A 20,580-nucleotide genomic window follows, 5' to 3' on the forward strand; every position below is an offset into this window, starting at 1 on the left:
GAAAATAAACAACGAGACAACACATATATTCACAGAGCAAAGGCAATGGGTGTCAACTCTATACGGCAACAAACTCAAACCGACCAGGAATCAAACTTGCGAAATAACCAAATGCAAAAAAAGCAACAACGAAGGTGTAAGCTCTAAGCTCTCGCTGACGAAACATATAGGTGAGATATTAGATGCCTTCCCAGCTCTGAAGATGACTTATTCCACAAAATACTCCAAAAATGACTTGGAAGTACACCCATCTACATCTTAATGCATTAAACTGGTATAGTTGCAGTACACAAGTTGACTAATTCAATTGCAAATATATTTCGAGAAGACTACAGCGCATTCACTGAATCTGCTACCACTATATTTCATTGCAGTTTCAATATAAAATTGCAGTCCAATAGATGACAGGGGAACAATCCCCACACGATTTCTTGCATTACCATGGCAGTGATTGAATAGAACTTAACACGATGAGTATGCCTTGTTGTTGACGCAGCTCTTTGTACTACAGATCTGCCTATGTCAAGGTGTTACTGTGAAGACCTCCACATCTCGCATGCTGGAATTCCTGACAGAATACTGAAATGTCCATCCATGGCATGCCCCGGCATGCACTCCTTTCTTGTTAATCGCAAATACAGCACCAACAAAATCGGGGTATTTCCGAGAAATTCTTGATATAGCATCCATGGCAGCATCTCGAGGCTCCATCCCTCGCCGCATGCTCTCTACTACTTGATAACTGCAACAAACATTGCAATCCATTGGACCATTGCTTAACTTGGGCTACTAATTACAAAGCTAACATAAGCTTTTTTTTTAGGTAAAGCTAACATAAGCTTAAATTCATATGGAAGTAGTCGTCTTAAATCAGGATTGGAAAAATATGGACATGGTTGAATATCACCATATCTCAGGATACAACTTTCAAATAACACCACATAGGGGGAAAAGATGCATGAATATCAAAAGATGGCATCCTATCGTATCTCCCATTTTAGGATAATTGCAGCTTGGTAGTGAGTACTGAGTAGTGACTAATGAGATCTTAATTGAGCCAGTGATCACAACAAGAAAATATATCGTTCTTTGGATAAAAGGGTAATAAATCTTCAAAGAAGTCCTTCTCAATTACCATGGAAGGAAGCGCATCATAATATCACCATCACCGGTAGCTCCACAAGCCCCAACTTCGTCATCAGCATATGCAGAAGAACCTGGTATTGGTCCATCACCTACCCTGGAATCAAATGATTAGTAACTCAATACTCTGCACAACTATAAAGAGGTAAATAGCTGTTTAGGGTATTTGAGAATGATGACATGCATATCAAAATGCAGCTTCAGCCTTCAAGTAGTATTATTATTTGTATGTAAAATACAAGTGAACAAACTAAAAGTACAACTATAGCTATGTCTTGACATAATGCATTCAGGAAAAATATTACTCCCTCCGTTCCATATTTGTCGTAGATTCGGTGTGTATAGATACATCCGAATCTACAACAACTAATATGGAACGGATGGAGTATAAATCTACATATCAATCCCATCATTAATAAGTCCCAAATGCTAAAAAGTGCACGATGGCTCGTTTGTTGGCCCGAGCACTCGATTCTCGTCCGTCCAATGGACCCTGATGAAGGCGCGGGGCCACGATTGTTCCGACAGCAAGGAAAGCGACAGCCTCCTCCACTCTTCTCTCCCCTTGCGCCCCCTTCTGTCCCGAGCACTCTCCCAAACCCCTGATCCAAACGCCAGCGGAAGCCCATCCGCCGCCGGACTCCACCTACGCCGCCACCGCCGTGTCTCCCCCAACTCCGGCGCGTCCTTACCACCTCATACACTCTTCTTGACGCCTCCCACCCACCCGCAGCCAATCCCCTTTCTCTCTCCCTCGATCTCCTCCGTCCCTGCTGCGGCCATGGATCCCAATGAAGCTCGTCGCCGGATGCGAGGAGCTCGCCTTGGCTCACCGCGACTCCGCGAGCCTCTCCTATATTTGCTTCCATGCGTGCTCGCGCTCGTGCCCCCTGTCTCATCTCCGCCTTGATGTTCCCCAGCGATGCCTTCCTCTGTCCGACTTCCCGCTCGCTGTTTTTCTCTGTCCTGATCTCCAGCCAGATGTAGGCTGCACCCAGGGTCTCTAGCTGTAGGTCTACAGTCTCGATGGTGATGCCTGTTGACATGGAGGAGAAATAGGTTGCATCGCTTAAGCAATCCTGAGTTCCTGACCAGCACCCATCTCCATGCACTCGGCACATGTGCGATCTTCAACTCTAGACGGTGTTCTAGCGTTTGAGTAGCATCACATTCCAGTGTGCTGGCTTGGGGTAAAATGCTGATCTTTCTACATCATCCCGCTAGTTGATGGACCATTGCTAGAATCTGCCCCTTGCTATTTTATTTTCAACCTTAAAAGTCAAGGTTGTGTTAATTGAATTGGTAAATGAAGTCTAATGAAATTCTGTTACTTGTGCATTCACTAGGTGTACCCTCTTTTATGCTACAGGTTGTAAGATATCACAGTGTTGTTTTGCGTCAAAATAGGTTCACTCCAACCTGACCGTAATTCTATTTTTTTTGCTAAGTTGCGTATTGATTGCTATTAAGGTATATAATATTCTAATTTATCATCTTTGAAATAAGTAGCTAAATATTGTTAACCACACATGCCAATTAGTGGCGGAGCCAACAACTGAGCAAGTAGGGTGCTAACTTAGGTCAGACAATGAACTTTCATTGGATTGTATCTTATTTTGGAGGAGATCGGTATGAACCTCCTAATTATTAGACAACCCTTTTTTAGGAGAACATAGGTGATGCTGAATGGAAGATAGCATAGATAGGATATGTGATGCTGATGTCTATAGGAGTTGTTTTGCATTTTTACCTTTTCCCAGTTTTTAGGCCAGTATTAATTAAATTTTACTGCACTTGTTTGTTTTGATTGATTGGTTGTAGGTAGATCATAGTTGAGGTTTTATTCACTGTCCTTTAGCACTGATGGAGTTTGTCACTTTAGTTGAATTACTTTCAGCATTTAATTAAGTTGATTTTGAAACACAGTTAAATTGTTTTTGTCTACATAATCACATTACTTGCAGCATTTTTTAAGTAAGTTGATTACATGTACTAAGTTTTTGTCCCATATCTAATTTTGCTTCCTGCACTCAATTAAGTTGCTTTTTCACCATAGCATATTGTGGTTCCTTTGCCTTATAGTCAGTTGGTTCCACCATTTATGCGTTGGTTTTTGTTTGCGCAAACCATGATAGGCATGTTTTCATTGTCACTATTTTATCACCATGTATGCATCATTAGTTAATCTAGTTTTTACTCACTAGTTTTCACCACTGCACATTAATGTATAAGAAGGTGTGTTGTTTGTCAAACATAGTTAAGTTGCTATCCCCATCCTAGTCAATGCTTAAGTTTCGCTACATATGTTTGAGTTGCTTTTGTAACAATGTTAAGTTGCTATCCCCATCCTATTAAGTTTGCTTTTGCAGAAGTTAATTGAGTTTCAGTACATATATTAAGTTGTTTTCCGCGGGCTAGCTAAGTTGTTTCTATCAACATAGTTAAGTTGCTGTTCCATTCTACTAATTTTTTTTACAGCAGTTAATTTAGTTTCAGTAAATATATTAAGTTGTTTTTGTGAAATAGCTAAGTTGTTTCTGTCAACATAGTTGAGTTGCTTGCACTAGCTAAATAGGTTGAATAGGTTGATTAGTCTAAATTTCACAATTTCCTTTTTTTGCTTCTGTAACTTTCTTTTTTCCCATTTTAAGTTGATCTGTCAGTATTGCAAAACTTATTTTTTACACAATTTCCAATTGAGTTGATTAGATAGATTAGTTGTCGGCAGTTTAGTTTGCTTGATTCACTATCTTTTCCAAGATTAAGTTGTACTATCACAGTAGGTAAGCTGCTTTCAGCATTTAATAAAGTTGAATAGGCAGGTTAGGCTAAGTTGCTTTCATTTAAGACTAATTAGGTGATGACATGCAAATTGTTTTCCACCAAGGAGGAAGATGCCTAAGGCCATCTCCAACGCGCCGACTCAAACCGGACGCGTTGGCATGTCTGGATTTGGCCGTTTGGGTGGCCGCGCGGACACGCGGACCTGGCCGACGGTCCGTTTGGGTCGTGCGTCCAACACGCGGACGCAGCGCAAAACTAAAAGACCACAAAAACAAAAACAAAATTAAACTTAAAACATAGTTCGTTTAAACATATGCCCTATTTTGGGCAAATTTATACAAAAGAAATCCCTATATGGGCTTTATCTAAAAAAAGAAATAAAACCCTAGCTAGGGTTTGAGGTGGACGAGGTGGCCGCCGGCGCGCCGCCTAGTCCCAGTTGACCTCGTCACCGTCCTCTTGGGCATGGGCGTCGATGACGCCCCGGGCGGCGACACGCTGTTGTGGCTCGAGCGCGCCGGGGACTCCGGCCACAGCGACCACTATGCCTCTTCCCAGGCCGACCGCGGGACCGGAGGGCTGGCTGGCCTGCGCAGGCTAGCCAGCCGTGTCGCCTCCTCCTTCCGCAGTTCCGCCGCTGGAGCTGCGGCTCCACCTCCTGCTTGAGGCGGAGGTGGCGCTCCTCCTCCGCCTGGCGCCTGGCCTCCTCCTGCCGGCGCGCCATGGCTAGCAACGCCCAAGCCTCGGCGTCTCAACTGCCCACCTGGCCTCCTCCCCGCACCTCCGCGATATGCGGCCACTTGGCGGCCTCCTCGAGTGCGTGGACCTCGAGGGACGCCGCCAGAGCGGCGCGCAGCTCAAGGTCGTCGTCCTTGTCGGGCTTCGGCACTGGCGCGGGTTGCGCCACTGCCGCGACCACTTGGCTCGCGTCCTGGATGTAGAGCCTGCCGTGGTGGCGGGCTTCCCTCCTCGCTGGCTTAATCCGCCGGTTGCTGCCGGCCTCATCGTCGTTCGCATCGGGAGCAAAAGGTCGCTTCGGGGCCATGGCGGCGGATGCGAGCGTGCGTGGGGAGTTGGAGTGGGGAAGTGGACTGGATAGGGACTGTCCCCTCCCAGTCCACATTTAATAAGGCGCGTGCCCGCCCACCGACAGCTAGGCCCAGGGAGGCGAGCAGGCGGACGCGGGAGGACGCCACGTACCATCCGCGGCCACGCAAACCTGGCCCAGATTTGGGCCGGGTTTGGATCGTTCCGGACACCGCGGCCATCCGCTTTTGGGATGCTTTGCGGCGTTGGGCCGCGATTTTGTCCGGCGCGACCCATCCAGACGCGCGGGCGCGGGGTGGGTCGCCACGTTGGAGATGGCCTAAGCGGCGTAATTTGCGACTGCCAGTACCCAATGAAGCAATATGGAGGCATCTAGTATTCGGCGAACAAAATTGTCGCATGTAAAGCATACGATGGAGAAATATTTATACTTAATCATCATTTTGTCCTTTACTTTTCCTTTTTTTTAATCTCTGTGTTGATTTTAAGTTCTCAACTATATATATTTCCCTTGTTATGTTTGCTCCATTGTGTTGTCTTTTCCAGGCAGCACATATGATGGACCCTGGTACTATGTAAATCCAGAATCACCATCCTCCACTACTTGGTCAGCAAGCAGATTCATCGACAATCTCTGCTTGTACAGCTTGAGTGCAAAACAATGTCTCCATGCCGTTGAATTCCAATGTCAACAATATATGGTTGCGTGTTCAGGTTCCAGACTAGACATTGTAAAAGTCTATTTTCAGTAATTTTGTCCATGTACCTGTGTCATGAAATATATATGAAAGTAGGATTTTTATGCACTTACTTGCAAACCAAATCAAATTGTTTGCCTTACTTTCTATTGTTGCAGTTTTTCAGGTGTGTATGCGGCAACGAGACCATTACCAGTGTGTTGGCATCATCAACTTACGGAGAAATTTCAACCTATGTTTGCACTATGTACAAATGAAACGGCAACCAGGCTGGGTCCCGTTCCTCTGTTCTTTAAACTGTATCTAATACAGTTGCTAAGTGTGTTTTTTTCACACTACTAGTGGTTGCAGCAAGTGGTCGTTTGAATATACTTCCTCATTTTATCCAGTAGATTTTCTGTGAACCTTTAATATGTGTGAAACCTGGGAAGTGTTCTCTTTTTAGGCCTGGTTATAATTTTTGTTGAAAAGGATCCTTTGTGCCCCCTTTTGCTTTCATTTATTGTGTCCAATGCACTAGGGGAGCTGTGAATTTAACTAAGTTGCCGTAGGGGGCTTTTTTCCTTCGGCGACAATGGTCCTGGGACTTTCAAATATATCCAATGATCTAGGTTTTATCAGGTTTTTTCCCCTAATATAAGTATATGGTACTGATCTGTTGTTCCGCCCCATGTTTTCTTCTTGATAAGGACCTGGGGATGCCCAGTTTTGCGCCATAGTTGCTTTTTTACAGGTTTTTCTCCAAGTTGCTGCTGAGGATTGCATAGTTGCTGTCCAGTTACCAATGCAGTTGTTGCGAAGGTTATCCCTATAAGTCTACTAGAATTCATTAGATTCTGTCCTGCTACGTTGATTCATAGTTCTCTCCATGTTACTGTTAGAATCATATAAGTTACTGTACAGTTACCAATAAATTTGCTGCCAAGGTTTTCCCTCTAGGTTTGTTGGAATTCACTAGATCATGTCCTCAAAAATTACATCAAAGTTGTTGATTCTGTTCTCTTGATAGGATCATGTAAGTTGCTGCACCGTTACCTATAAAGTTGCTGACATGTTTTCCCTAGGTTTGCCGGGATTCACTAGATTTTGTCTAGCAAGAATTACATCTAATTTGTTGCTTTTGTTCTCTCGAGGTTGTTCTTTAGATTCATAGAAGTTGCTGTTGAATTACCTATAAAGTTGCTACCGATGATTTCCCTCTAAAGTTGCTCCACGATCCGTAGTTTCCCTCAAAATTTTAGGTGTAACATGAGGCAGAAAAAAATGATCTATCTTACCTCTTTATTCTTGAATCACGTGGCCAAGTTGATGAAAATATTTCTTGGAAGAAGCTACAGATACATGGTGAATTTGGAGGAAGGAGAGGAGGAAGAAAGAAAAGCAAAGTAAAACTTGGGGGAAGGCGCGATGGGTTTGGTTGTCCAAGGATGGGTCGGTTTGGTGGCGTGATGCCCGGTAGTGTTTTTTGCGCGCCGGCCAAGTGGATAGCGTGCGAATCCGTATTTCCAATCTGGGACTAGTGGGCTGGGCAGGACTTTCTATTTTTGGACTGAGGGCTGGAAGCGACTAACGAGCCAGCGTTTGCTGGCTAGACGCGTCCTAATAAGTTGACATAACTTTTTAATATGCACCATCAATGTTGTTAGATTTCTTCTGCCATACAGAAATTAACATCATCAACAGTCACCACACTAGTGACTTTGAAAATATACCAGATTACCAATGTACAACATCGATAGTTCGACACTACAAGAAGACTCAGCATGGCAAGTATTATTATAGCTATCATTAATTCATTATCCACCTGACAGAAGTTTGAATATACAAGGGACCAACTAAATAATGCACTAGCTCGTTCATATAGCTGCAGATGCAATGAATGCAAATAATATACATTTCTCTAAAAAGAGGTGTCAAACAAAACTTTAATTTCAAATCTACCAATAGCAAGACAAGATGCTCACCTTCCAGGAATTTTGAACGTAGCACCATTGGTTGATGTGCCAGCTGCTACATGACCCATCTTAACAAAGAAACACAACTGAGTTTCACATTGATGGAAAGGGCAGTTTAATTTTAGATGAGCTAGGTACCTTGTCAATCACGGCCATAGAGATTGTATCATGGTTGTGGCGATTAATAACAGACTTGAAATGGGAGTTTGTCGGTTCCAGCAAATTATTACTTTCGAACCATCCCTGACAGATGGGCCCTTGAGTCTCCACCACAGCATTTTGAACAGGGTCCATAGACCCAAATGGTGGTATATTTATAGGATGGTATGGACCACAGTTGCCAGCAGGATAAACATTTTTCCAAAAGTTAGGCTGGCAATGGTTTTGTCTCCAATTTGACCATTTCTCCATTGAGTCTGGTGAGCTCAGGTTAGTTGGTCCTGCAAGACCCATTGAAATTGCAAAGGTGGTTGCCTTCTCTCCAACAAGAAGCGTATGGCCGGTGTGCTCCATGACCAACTTTGCGGCCTTAATTCCATCTTTCACATATCTCATGGCCGCCACAGCTCCAATTTCCATCGTTATCTGCCAGTTTCCTTAAGCAAAAGAAAACACTATTACATCCACCACGAACGCTGCAACATAAAACGGCATCTGTACTGTAGCCTGAGTATGTAAAGCAGCTTTTACCCCATTCATGATAAGAGCATCTAAAGTAGTTTCACCGTTTTCATCTGGACTTCCACCTGGACCAACTGCGTAAAGTGTAAAATAGTTAAAATCAGGACTATGGTTGATTCAGGACACGTGCCAAAAATACACAAGTGCCAAACTAAAGAAGTTTAAACACACAATCACGGGGTTTCGCTAGATATTTACAGAATATAATATATTGATGGAGTTAGATGCTAGGCAATAGACCCAACTAAAGATTACTTTCTGAACACATTCTATCTGCAACGTAACGGAAACTGGACTTAATGTTGTCTTCACTTGATGATCGAGGCTTAACTCCTGACATCCAGCACTATAATCTCAAATTAAAATTAAGCTCCAAGAAGTACTGCTCTTCAGAGTTTCACATCAACAAAGAGTACACACAATTTTAAAATAGTGCAGAACAGCACTTAGGGGGTTCCTGAATAGATATGTTATGGAAAAAATTTAATGCGACTAAGGTTATGCCAGAATTGTCATTGTGTAGACTTGCAAAATGCAGTAGTAAGGCTAATGTTATCAACAATAAATTCTGTTAGCAAGCGTCTTGGAGTTGCAACCAGATATCTTGTCAATCAATCTCCGGAGAACGAAATAATTTGGTAACTCTAATGATTTTAGCAGGTTTTTCTATCGAATTTGACCAATGTATCAGCATACTCCATAATATATCATCACCAGTTCACCATACAGCTCGGATGAATGAATTTTATAGAGACGAGAGAAGAGCAGCAGCCAACAACGGACCTGTGCCATCGCAGCGGAGCACCTCGCAGGCGGAGCAGCCAGCGACGACAGCGTCCACAGCCGACCCCCCTGCGCCACCGGCCTTGACCACCTCCCACGCCGCCCTGACCGCCTCCCGGAACGGCCAGGTGCTCACCACCACCGGGAACAGGTCACCCCCTTCCGCCGCGCCACCTCCGCCACCCAGCGCCTAGTTAAAAATTCCCAAACCGCAGCGGTCATCAATCATAACACAACCAAATCCGACCTGTGCAAAATCGAATCGGATCGGATCAACACTCACCAAGAAGCAACTGAATTGCAGCAGCAGGAGCCGTAGGAGAAGCCCCGCGCTGCTCCGATCCATGGAAGCCGAAGCTGGGGATCAGTGCGAGCGAGCCTACCCCGAATCCGCGATAGGTTGTGGTGAAGTGGCTACCCGTCCCACATGTCAGTGGGCAGACAAGACAAGGCCTAGCGCGGGCCCCACGTGTCGGTGAGCATTCTGCGTCCGCATAGTTTGCAACTCCCACAGAGCGAGCTGGTGTCGCCAAAATAACCTAGTGGCGGCGGCGGCGGCGGCGGCGATGGATGAGCTGGGGGAGGGCGGCGCGAAGAAGGCCGAGATGTGGCCGTGGTGGGCGGGAGCGAGTGCCGCGCAGCTGACTACCGGGCTGGTTTGGTTCCGGCGAGGCAAGGGCGGCGGGGACATGACGATGCCGTTCAGGGCGTTCGCCATCGCCACCCTCATCGTCGGCGCCGGCGCCACCGCCGTGACCGCCGGAGTGTCCGCAGCGGGCGTCGGATCGGTACGTCCCCGGAGCCGAAACCATTCCACCAGTGTGACGAATTCTGCGATCTGGCTGGGACGAATTGTTCGCCGATCCCGTCTCTGACTCTCTGTATCTGCAGGTGGCGGAGATGAAGGACTTGGGCGCGAGAATCAGGAGGTGGAGCAGAGTTCCTCCTCGCCGGGTCCAGGGAGGAGAGTAGTAGTTCCATGGATTTGGTCGGACAACTACTAGAACAGCAGGAGCTTGCAACGCAGGAGTTCCATTGCTCGGATGTACTGTACTAGTGAAATGAAGCGGCAGAGTTGTATTTTGATCTCAGAGACTATTCCACATTTGGGAGATGCAATGCTGAGCAATAATCATATCTGTACTTTGTAACTTTGTAGCGAAAGCTTGTTCAATCAAATTTGATTTTTGTCTTGTGGAATAGCCATTGTACACTCTCCCCATATGGAAGTTTGCAAATCTCTTGTTGATCTTTTTTCCTCTTAGAACTCATTTGTTACCCCTCCTTTCATTTCATTTGACTGAAATGAAATGACACTTTTTTTTAACAGTAGAGGGGCCTCGAAGAACCCCAAAGCTGCCATTAATTCAGTTAGTGGGTACGAATTAGATGCATGACCCTTACGGAAAAAGAAATAACAGCATAGCCCTCCTAAATGGAAAAAGGACCTTGGAACAAGAACTAAGAAAGCAATCAAGTCCTCGGTCCTCTAGCCACCACCTCCGCACGCCTAGACATCGCCGACGACGTACCACTTGGCGAGAAGAAGGCGGAGAACACCGGTGAGAAGCAGCGAAGGGGCCTCCACACAGGAAGTCGAAGAAAAATCCATCATGGTGTCTCAAGAGGCCTCCAGAACGGTCGCAGATCACGGTGGAAAACCTGTCCATCGTGTCTTCCTCTCCAAGATTCGGCAGCACACCAAACCTTCGTCCTCCCGGAGAGCGGCGCAGAACTCCACCTTCTCCCCTCGCCACCACGATGAAGCAGAGAAGCAAATTGAATCCTCACCAAGAGGAAGGCACAAACCACGACCTTACTGAAGGGAACAACAACCCTCTTCTTTGTGTGTACTATTACCTCTAAAGCAGAAGAGTAAAAAAGGAGAAGCCCTACACAGCCCCAGATCTGGTCGACGAGATCTAGTGCTCCGCTCCACCATACTAGCTTCACGCCATTCTCTGGCATCAAGCCAAAAAAGGGCAACCAGCCCAGAAAACTACTTCTACTCTATACAAGCCAAGCCACTCTACCATCTCTCCTTCAAACGATGGCGCTGCCGAATTCAAGGTAGAAGAGGGCTCGACGGAGGAGGTCGACTCGGAGATAGGGAAATGACATTGATGGCATCATTCAATTTGTCAATTTACAATTTCAAGATGTAAAATCAAGTATAGATGTTACAAAAATTTATCAAACCAACTGATTTCGAGAAGAATGACGGGTTATGGGCACGAATTGATTTAACATACAATACAAGTCCCCTAAAATTTTCTGTTAAACTGATTGTTTAATTTCATGAAAGCCGAACACATTGGGTATGGAATCTCGATTGAATTCCACAATTTCAGTTCGACATCGATTACGGATTGTAGTATGATAAGCTTTTTCCCTAGAAGACCTAGGTTTAATCGAATCTTGGAAAGCACTGCCAAATGGTGTGAAGGAAACGTCTACAAGAGTTGCTAGTGTACTTTATCTTCAGTTTACCGGACCTATCTAGTTTACCTTTATAGGGGTTGTGTTCAATGATGGAAGTTGGCCAGGGTTAAGGTTTCACCTGCAGCTATGCATACATATATAAATATGAAGCTCATATGTGTAACAAATAAAATAGAGATAAGAGATTTGTGAATAGCACATCCGTAAATACACTTTCCCCTAAAGCCAGAGGTGACAAGAGCATAATGATCCAACCATTGTCGTCACAGCCGCAAGCAACAACCGTTTTTAAGTAAATACAGACCAACGCCTTAAGCTAGATGATTGTGCTATGATTCCGAATGAATCACTAAACATGTACTGTTATTTTCCCCTTTCTGTCACTGAGGTTTCGCAGTAGCACGCCGTTCTACACTCATCCCACCTCTTCCCTTGATCGACTCAAATGATATGGGTACATGCAGATCATCAAGACGAGGCAAGGAGATAAGGATACAAGATCGCAAAACTCCTATTCAATCCTTACATATAACTGATACGTCGCAAACGTATCTATAATTTTTGATGATCCTACACCAATTTCTATATGTTTTATTTACACTTCGTGACACTTTTATGCATTTTTCGGCACTAACCTATTGACAAGATGTCAAAGTGCCAGTTCCTTGTTTTATGCTGTTTTGTATTTCAGAAAAGTTGTACAGAAAATATTCTCAGAATTGGACGAAACCAAAGCCAAAGTTCCTATTTTTCCCGGAGCGAAGACGGAGTCCAGAGAAGAGATGGGGGAGGGCCACAGGGTGGCCAGAACATGCCTAGGCGCGGCCTGGCCCTGGCTCGCGACTAGGGGTGGTCTGGGGCCACCAGGCCTCCACCGACCTCGCCCTTCCTCCTATATAAAGCTCCCGACGCAAAAACCTTAGATATACAAGCCTCCGCCCACGAAAAGTTCCGTAGCTCCGCCGCCGTCGCAGACAAGATCTGGGGGACAGAAGTCTATGTTTCGGCACCCTGTCGGGACGGGAAATTGCCCTCGGAGCCATCTCCATCGCTCCACCGCCATCTCCATCGCCGTTCCTGACTCCCATGATGAGGAGGGAGTAGTTCTCCCCCGAGACTCAGGGCTCTACCGATAGCTATGTGGTTTATCTCTCTATCCCATGGTGTGATCTTTATTTGACCATGAGCTTTGTAATCTAGATGTCATTATGCTATTCAAGTTGATTTTACTTATGTGATCTCCGGAGACTCCTTGCCCCACGTGTATAAAGGTGACGGTGTGTGCACCGTGTGGGTCTCTTAGGCTATATTTCACATAACTTGTTCACTGAATTTGGATTTGAGTTGGATGTCTCTTTGAAATTGTGGTGTGTTAGTACCTCCTATGAATGGTCAAAGTGACGGAGTGAGGTGTCCATTAGTACTTGAGAATACATCTTTAAGTTTTGCTTTTGCAGCCCTACGCGGTGAACTAGTGTTCGTTATCCAATCGAAGAGTAGTTTAGAGTAGCATAGTGAAGTTCTTATATTTATATTTCTTTATGATATCATTGTTGAGAGTGACCACTAGTGAAAGTATGATCCTGTTATCACCAGAATTTGACCGGATCAGAGGTAGGCCGCGATTGGAGATGGGATTGAAGAATTTACATAGAAGAAATACATGAATCGGCCTTATGTGCAAAGTTTGGGCTAGTTTGCCCGTATATCTCTGTAATATAGTAGGATACGTGTCGGTTAAGATAGAGTTTGGCTCGTGCCCGGTTGGGATTATTCCCACGTTAGAAAGTCTACGGACTATAAATATGTATCTAGGGTTTATGAAATAAACAACAATCACGTTCACCACAAACCAATCTAGGCGCATCGCCAACTCCCTTGTCTCGAGGGTTTCTTCCGGGTAAGCATCATGCTGCCTAGATCGCATCTTGCGATCTAGGCGATACACGTTTATTCGTTGTTCATGCGTTGCTCGTCTCTGAAGCCTTTTGATGGCGAGCAACGTAGTTATCTTAGATGTGTTAGGGTTAGCATTGTTCATCGTGTCATATGCTGTCGTCGTGCAACCCTAGGACGTCTAGCCGTCCTTACACCTGTCTCAGGTGTAAGGGCGGCACCCCGCTTGATCATTATTAGGTAGATCCGATCCGTTATGATTGCTCCTTGTTCTTCAAAGAGTAGTTTGATATCTGCACAGTGACATAGGCATCCCTAATGGGCCTGCCGAAGATAGTACCCGGGGTTTACTGAAGGCCCACTACTCGAAGAATAAGAAGATTCGGAAGCCCAAGATGTTATTAAGGAAAGTTAGAGTTGTAATAGAAAGTCTTATTTGTAATCTTACGGGATGAGTTTGAAACCTTCCCGGACTTTGTAACTTGTACAACACGAATCCCTCGGCTCCACCTCCTATATGAGGGGGAGTCGAGGGACGCGAGATCATCGAATCATTGTCTACAAACCTTAGTTTTCATAATCGTCGAGTACTTTTCGGCTGAAACCTTCGAGATCTACTTGCCCTCTACTTCCAACTAAACCCTAGCCTACAATCCATAGGCATTGACAAGTTAATACCTTGTCAATTGGCGACAAGGAGCTGATCTCGATGGCACGTTCAAGTTCGTCAACTTCATCAGTAGCAAGCAACATCATGGACAGAGGTAAACAGATCGAAACTGGTCTTGTTGATTTTGTTCCTCACCCGCCCTCCCGTTTGGATGCATATGCGTATCTGGAGGAGCCAATGAAGATGACGGTTGGAAAATTCGATTTCCGCGTCGAGAAAGAAGGAGTGTATCGCCTCGAAGTTCCAATCTCGTCGAGATTTTCGTCGGGTGGTTCTGATCTCTCAAACTCAGTATCATCCGTCGAGTTCAGCGATAAGGAGATTTCGTCGCCACGCTTCATCGACAGCAGGGCAAGTGAAAAACTCGCCAGAATCTTCAGCGACATGTCCTTCGAATCATCGGCGGACTCTTATATAAGCTATGATTCAAGCGACAATAACAGCTTCGACTTCATCGACAAATCCACCTCTATTGGGAAGGTCTTCACCAAATTCTATGATGGTGTCACCGAACCAAGCAAAGTAAAAACTCCAAAATATCATCAAGTTTTTGCCATTGGAGATGCAAGCCGCGATCAAGGGGAAACATCAGAGGCTTTCGACGATTTGGGCAATCCCTATGTCGATCCCTCAGATCTAAGGAGAGGTATGGGCACTAAATATGTCGGGCCCACACCACGCGTCAGAGTTCAACTTCCACAAACAGCCTGGGATAGAGCTGCGAAAGCTCTAGATGGTTCAGAGCCAATGACGACAACTGCTACAGTCCAAGAACTGCAAGCTTATCAATATAAACTCGCCAGAGCTGGAAGAGAACTAGAAAAACAGACAGAAGCTTTAAACAGAAGAAAGGAGGCAGCTTCCGCTCAAGCAGACGAAGGGCAGAACTAAGTCAACAATCTAGAACCTCGGGAGATAGCCATAGAGAAGCTCGGAACAGAGCAAGGTCCAGATTGCAACACATACCTGAAGGAGAAAGAGAGTACTTGGTTCAAAATCTCGACATGTCTTTTATGTCGATAGACACAAGAGGGAATATTATCCCTAAGACACCGAAGCTGGGTATATGGCGACACAAGCCTTTATCCTTGCATCCGGGCCACCTCCGGGAGATCCAAGGGAGGCTTTGTACAACATGGCGATAGCGGGAGCTGAAGCCATGGGAACGGCGTTCGTATCAACACCGCCGAAGGAGCCGCAAGGCAAAATAGTCCACGACCTACGGCAGCAGCAGCGAGCAAATGTCGAAGGAACAAGTGGAGCAAGAGATACTGGCAGCACAAGCAAGGGTAGACGAGCACGACAAGGCGAGAGGGAACATCGGCATTCCCCGAACTAAACGACGAGGACATGTGCGGTTTGCCGTGCTTCACAAGGAGAGTACGAAAAACTCGAGTCCCTTCGGGATTTAAGTTGCCTGATCATTTCAAAAAATTCGACGGCCTGCAAGATCCAGAGGATTGGCTAGTCGATTACCTCGAGACGGTGAAGTTAACTGGAGGGACTAGGGCAACAGCCATGCAAAGTATCCAGGTGCACTTAAGTGGAGCTGCACGATCTTGGATCAAAAAGCTTCCGCCAGGATCTATCGATAGCTGGGATAGCTTTGAGGACATATTCGTCAAGAATTTCCGATCCACCTGCAAGAAGCCCGCATCTCTAGAGGAGTTACGGGCGTGTCGACAGAAGCCAGACGAGCCAATGAGAAAATACATCCAAAGGTGGAACATCATAAAAAACTCAGCAGAAAATATATCTGATGAGAGGGCAATAGATGCATTTGTCGCAGGAATTAGGCGTGGAGATTTTGTCGAAGATCTGGGAAGAACCAATCCAAAGACAGTATCTGCGTTAATGGAAATAGCAAATAGATGGGCAGATGGAGAAGATGCTGTCCACAACAAACGGCATAGGTCACCAGAGGAAGATCGTGGTCGAAATTATCAGTCAAGGCGACGATTTCCTCGGCAGTACTCGAATTATGATGCTCCAGGTCAAATTTCGGCTGGTTTCCGAGCCAGTGCAGGAGGAAATAATCGAGATGACTACCAGAGAAGTAATGAGCAATGAAGTGACAACAGAGACGAATTTCGACAAAATAGGCAAAACAGCGGACCAAGGTTCCAAAGGCCTTTTGTATCTCCCGAAGAAATGATGAACGGGTCGTGTCAGATGCACTTTTTCCTCGACAGCAACGGAAAAAGACAGTCAAGACATCTGCAGAAGGATTGTCGAAATTTCCAGGCAATGCTGAGATATGCAGGGCACGCTAATGCTCAGGCAGCGCAAAGAAACCCTCGAGAACCCAGAAGTGAGGTCCACCTACCACCCCCTCCCGCGATAACAGATGACAATCGACATCAGCTAAGAATAGCGGCGGCGCCTGCACCACCACCTTATGTTGATCCTAATTCTAATGGAGCGGTCTCAATGATTCAGAAGGGAAGGCCGTCCAACAGAACTCAAAAAGTAATCTCGCGACAGGTGTTCATGGCAGAGAAAATGCCTCCACCCACAGTTGAGTACCTCAATTGGTCAGGGCAAGACATTGGCTTCACCATAGCAGACCATCCGCAGCAAGTTCCTCGACTAGGGCAGCCAGCACTCATACTACCAGCGGTCATCGGAGGATTTGACGTGTCTCGCGTGTTTATAGATGGCGGCAGCAGCTTGAACCTCATGTACGCAGATACATTAAGGAAGATGAACATTTCTCTAGCAAACCTGAAACCAACAGACACGAGATTCCACGACATTACACCAGAGAAGCCAAGCTATCCGTTGGGAAAGATAAATCTCGATGTTCAGTTTGGGACCCGAGAAAATTATAGAATCGAGAAATTGGAGTTTGAAGTCGTAGATTTTCCGTCACAATACCATGCTCTGTTGGGACGACCAGCATATGCTAGATTTATGGCAGTACCACACTACACGTACCTATTGTGGAGGATGCCCGGACCTAAGGGACCAATTACAATCAAAGGAAGCTTCGCACTAGCCGATAAATGTGACAAGGATTTTCATCGGCTATCAGAAACTTTCGGGATGCAAGCTGAGTATTTGGCATCAAGGCTCATGACTGACTACGACGTACTGCCAGACGTCGCAAGGCCAAATAAAGAATCAACTTTCAACACTGAGAAACATTCTAAGGAGGTGCAGATTCACCCGACGGATCCAAAAAGACGACATCCATTGCAAAGGACATGGACCTCACATAGGAAAGCGCGCTCGTCAAGTTCCTCCGTGAGAACTGGAAAATCTTTGCATGGTGTCCAGCTGACATGCCAGGAGTACCCAGGGAACTTGCCGAGCACCACCTTAACTTGGATCCACTAGCGAGACCAATCAAACAACCTTTGCGACGTTTTTCGGAACCAAATCGCAAAGCTATGTTATCAGAAATTGACCGACTCAGAGAAGCTGGTTTCATCAAAGAGATATCCACCGAAGCCACTTGGGTAGCTAACCCAGTAATGGTGCCAAAGAAAAACACTAAAGTCCTTGGCATGTGTGTCGACTTTACGTGTCTCAATAAGCATTGTCCAAAGGATCACTTCCCCCTCCCAAGGATCGATCAGATTATCGACTCCACGGCAGGATGTGAACGTCTTTCCTTTCTGGACGCATACTCTGGTTATAACCAGATCAGATTAAAGGAAGACGATGAAGCCAAAACAGCCTTTATCACACCGTACGGCGTATTTTGTTATAAAACAATGCCCTTCGGGTTGAAAAACGCGGGAGCAACGTATCAGAGGATGATGCAGAAGTGCTTGGCAACACAGATTGGAAAAAACGTGCAAGTATACATCGATGACGTAGTCATAACGTCAAGAAAGGGGACAACCTTGATCGAAGACCTCAAGGAAACTTTTGATAACCTCGACAAATTCTGCATCAAACCGAATCCGACGAAATGCTCTTTTGGCGTCCCAGCAGGAGAACTCCTCGGGTTCTTAGTTTCAGCAAGAGGGATTGAGGCAAACCCCGACAAAATACAAGCCATCGTAACGATGAGGAAGCCAACCAAGTTAAAAGAAATACAGCAATTAACTGGGCGAGTCGCAGCTTTAAGTAGATTCGTCGCCAGGCTGGGAGAAAAAGCACTACCGTTCTACGCGTTGATAAAACAGGGGGAGAAATTCCAGTGGAGCGAAGAGGCCGATAGAGCTTTCGAGGACCTGAAACGTAAAATTTCGACACCCCCAATCTTGGTGGCGCCGAAGGAAAAGGAACCTCTCATGTTGTACATCGCAGCCACGCCACAAGTGGTGAGTACGGTGCTAGTTGTCGAAAGAGAAGAAGAAGGAAAACTCCATGGAGTGCAGAGGCCGGTATATTTCATTAGCGAAGTCTTATCGCCATCCAAACAACGGTACCCGCAGTACCAGAAACTAGCATATGGAGTGATTACAACAGCAAGAAAGTTGCGCTTCGGCACACCCGATAATAGTAGTCAATGAAGCACCGCTCTCAAATATATTAAATAATCCAGAAGCTACAGGGCGTGTCTCCCTTTGGGGAATAGAACTTTCCCCTCGGGACATCACGTATGAAAAAAGAAAGGCAATCAAGTCGCAAGTTTTGCCAGATTTCATCGCAGAGTGGATGGAGCTGCAAAACACGGGACCCCCAGATTTGTCGAGAACTTGGACAATGAACTTCGACGGGTCCAAGAGAGTAGAAGGAGCTGGCGCAGGAGTGATACTCATATCACCTGAAGGCGACAAGATGAAGTATGTCCTACGGATGACGTTCCCAAACGCATCCAACAATGAAGCAGAATATGAAGCCCTTATACACGGGATGAAGATGGCAAAAGCTTGCGGTGCAACTCGATTAAAAATCTTTGGCGACTCACAATTGGTGGCTCAGCAAGTCATGAAACAATGTGATGCAGTCAATGATAGCATGGTAGCATACAAAGAGGTATACAATGAGCTGGAGAAGCTGTTTGATGGATGCGAGGTAAATCATATCAGTAGACTGAGCAATGACGAAGCCGACGTTCTCGCAAACATCGGGTCACAATGCCTCCCAATCCCGCCAGACGTGTTTTGGGAAGAAATAGCCGAGAGATCAACGAAGCCAAAGAAGGTGCAGAAAAAAGCAAAAGAAGGAAAAACTTTGGCGTCTCCCAAAGAAACCATGGAGGACGAAGAGGACCAAGAACTTGTGATGATGATAGAAGTTCCTTGGATGCAAGCGTGCGTATCATATATCCTCAGGAAGGAAATACCCGACGATCCAGTTGAAGCAAGACGAGTTATTCGACGATCCAAAGCTTTCACAGTGATCAAAGGGGAGTTATATAAGCGAAGTATTTCAGGCGTCTTGCAAAGGTGTGTCACACCAGAAGAAGGAAGAATAATCCTAAAAGATGTGCACGAAGGAATATGTGCTCACCACGCAAGCGATCGAGCTATTGCAGCCAAAGTCTTTCGAGCAGGATTTCTATCGGTTGACGAGCAATTGAGGACGCAAAAGAGATAGTACGAACTTGCGACGCGTGCCAGAGATTCGCCGCAAAACCGCACTCTCCGGCGGCAGAACTTATGCCAATACCATTGTCATGGCCCTTTGCTCAGTGGGGACTTGACATGGTAGGCAAGTTGCACAAAGCTTCGCCGGGAGGATACGGGTACACTGTTAGTTGTCGTCGACAAATTTACCAAGTGGGTAGAAGCGAAGCCAATAAATTCACCGGATGCACAATCAGCAATAAAGTTCGTGAAGGGCATCGTTTTTCGATTTGGAGTACCTCATAGCATCGTCACGGACAATGGCGGCAACTTCACGTCGAAGGAGTTCAAGGCATACTGTGCGGAAGTGGGCATCAAACTGCACTTCGCGTCAGTCGCACATCCCCAAACTAATGGTCAAGTCGAGAAAGCCAATGGCATCATCTGTAATGGCATTAAAAAACGTCTGCTAGGTGATACGTCTCCAACGTATCGATAATTTCTTGTGTTCCATGCCACATTATTGATGTTATCTACATGTTATATGCACACTTTATGTCATATTCGTGCATTTTCTGGAACTAACCTATTAACAAGATGCCGAAGTGCCAGTTCCTCGTTTTCTCGCTGTTTTTGGTTTCGTAAATCCTAGTAACGAAATATTCTCGGAATCGGACGAAATCAACGCCCGTGTTCCTATTTTTCCCGGAAGCCTCCGGAACACTCGAGAGCTGCCGAGAGATGGGCCGGGGGCCCCACACCACACCCGGGCGCGGGCCAGGCCCCGGCCGCGCCACCCGGTGGTGAGGGCACCCCGGTGACCCCCCGCGCCGCCTCTTCGCCTATAAGAAGCCCCCGGATCGAAAACCCGATACCAATCGACGAAAACCACGTAAACCTTCCGAGCCGCCGCCATCGCGAAGCCAAGATCCGGGGACAGGATCTCTGTTCCGGCACCCTGCCGGAGCGGGGAAGTGCCCCGGAAGGCTTCTCCATCGACACCGCTGCCATCTCCA

The 20,580-nt window shown here is 46.1% G+C and overlaps 2 protein-coding genes across 2 annotated transcripts; one reads left to right on the forward strand and one right to left on the reverse strand.

Annotated features, from left to right (window-relative positions):
* Window positions 1-231: 231 nt before the first annotated feature.
* On the reverse strand, window positions 232-9,140 carry LOC124674781 (probable isoaspartyl peptidase/L-asparaginase 3). Its single transcript, XM_047210838.1, has 6 exons — window positions 9,092-9,140; window positions 8,318-8,382; window positions 7,766-8,223; window positions 7,637-7,695; window positions 1,136-1,240; window positions 232-742 (listed from the first exon to the last, which is right to left on the reverse strand). The coding sequence occupies exons 3-6, from the start codon at window positions 8,204-8,206 to the stop codon at window positions 523-525; spliced, it is 825 nt and encodes a 274-aa protein (XP_047066794.1). The 5' UTR covers window positions 8,207-8,223; window positions 8,318-8,382; window positions 9,092-9,140; the 3' UTR covers window positions 232-522.
* Window positions 9,141-9,657: 517 nt separating this feature from the next.
* On the forward strand, window positions 9,658-10,241 carry LOC124670201. Its single transcript, XM_047206714.1, has 2 exons — window positions 9,658-9,879; window positions 9,983-10,241. Exons 1-2 carry the CDS (start codon window positions 9,658-9,660, stop codon window positions 10,061-10,063), a joined length of 303 nt encoding a protein of 100 aa, XP_047062670.1. The 3' UTR covers window positions 10,064-10,241.
* The last annotated feature ends 10,339 nt before the right edge of the window (window positions 10,242-20,580 follow it).

This window comes from Lolium rigidum, chromosome 7, assembly GCF_022539505.1.
Source record: "Lolium rigidum isolate FL_2022 chromosome 7, APGP_CSIRO_Lrig_0.1, whole genome shotgun sequence".
NCBI lineage: Eukaryota > Viridiplantae > Streptophyta > Magnoliopsida > Poales > Poaceae > Lolium > Lolium rigidum.

Bases quoted from the DNA above. Each gene is read 5' to 3' on its own strand.
- LOC124670201 (XM_047206714.1), top strand. From the start codon at position 9,658: ATGGATGAGCTGGGGGAGGGCGGCGCGAAGAAGGCCGAGATGTGGCCG. The intron at 9,880-9,982 runs GTACGTCCCCGG...CTGTATCTGCAG, and splicing joins CCGCAGCGGGCGTCGGATCG to GTGGCGGAGATGAAGGACTT.
- LOC124674781 (XM_047210838.1), bottom strand. From the start codon at position 8,206: ATGGAAATTGGAGCTGTGGCGGCCATGAGATATGTGAAAGATGGAATT. The intron at 7,696-7,765 runs GTACCTAGCTCA...TTCTTTGTTAAG, and splicing joins CTATGGCCGTGATTGACAAG to ATGGGTCATGTAGCAGCTGG. The intron at 743-1,135 runs GTAATTGAGAAG...TGTTTGTTGCAG, and splicing joins ATGATGCGCTTCCTTCCATG to TTATCAAGTAGTAGAGAGCA.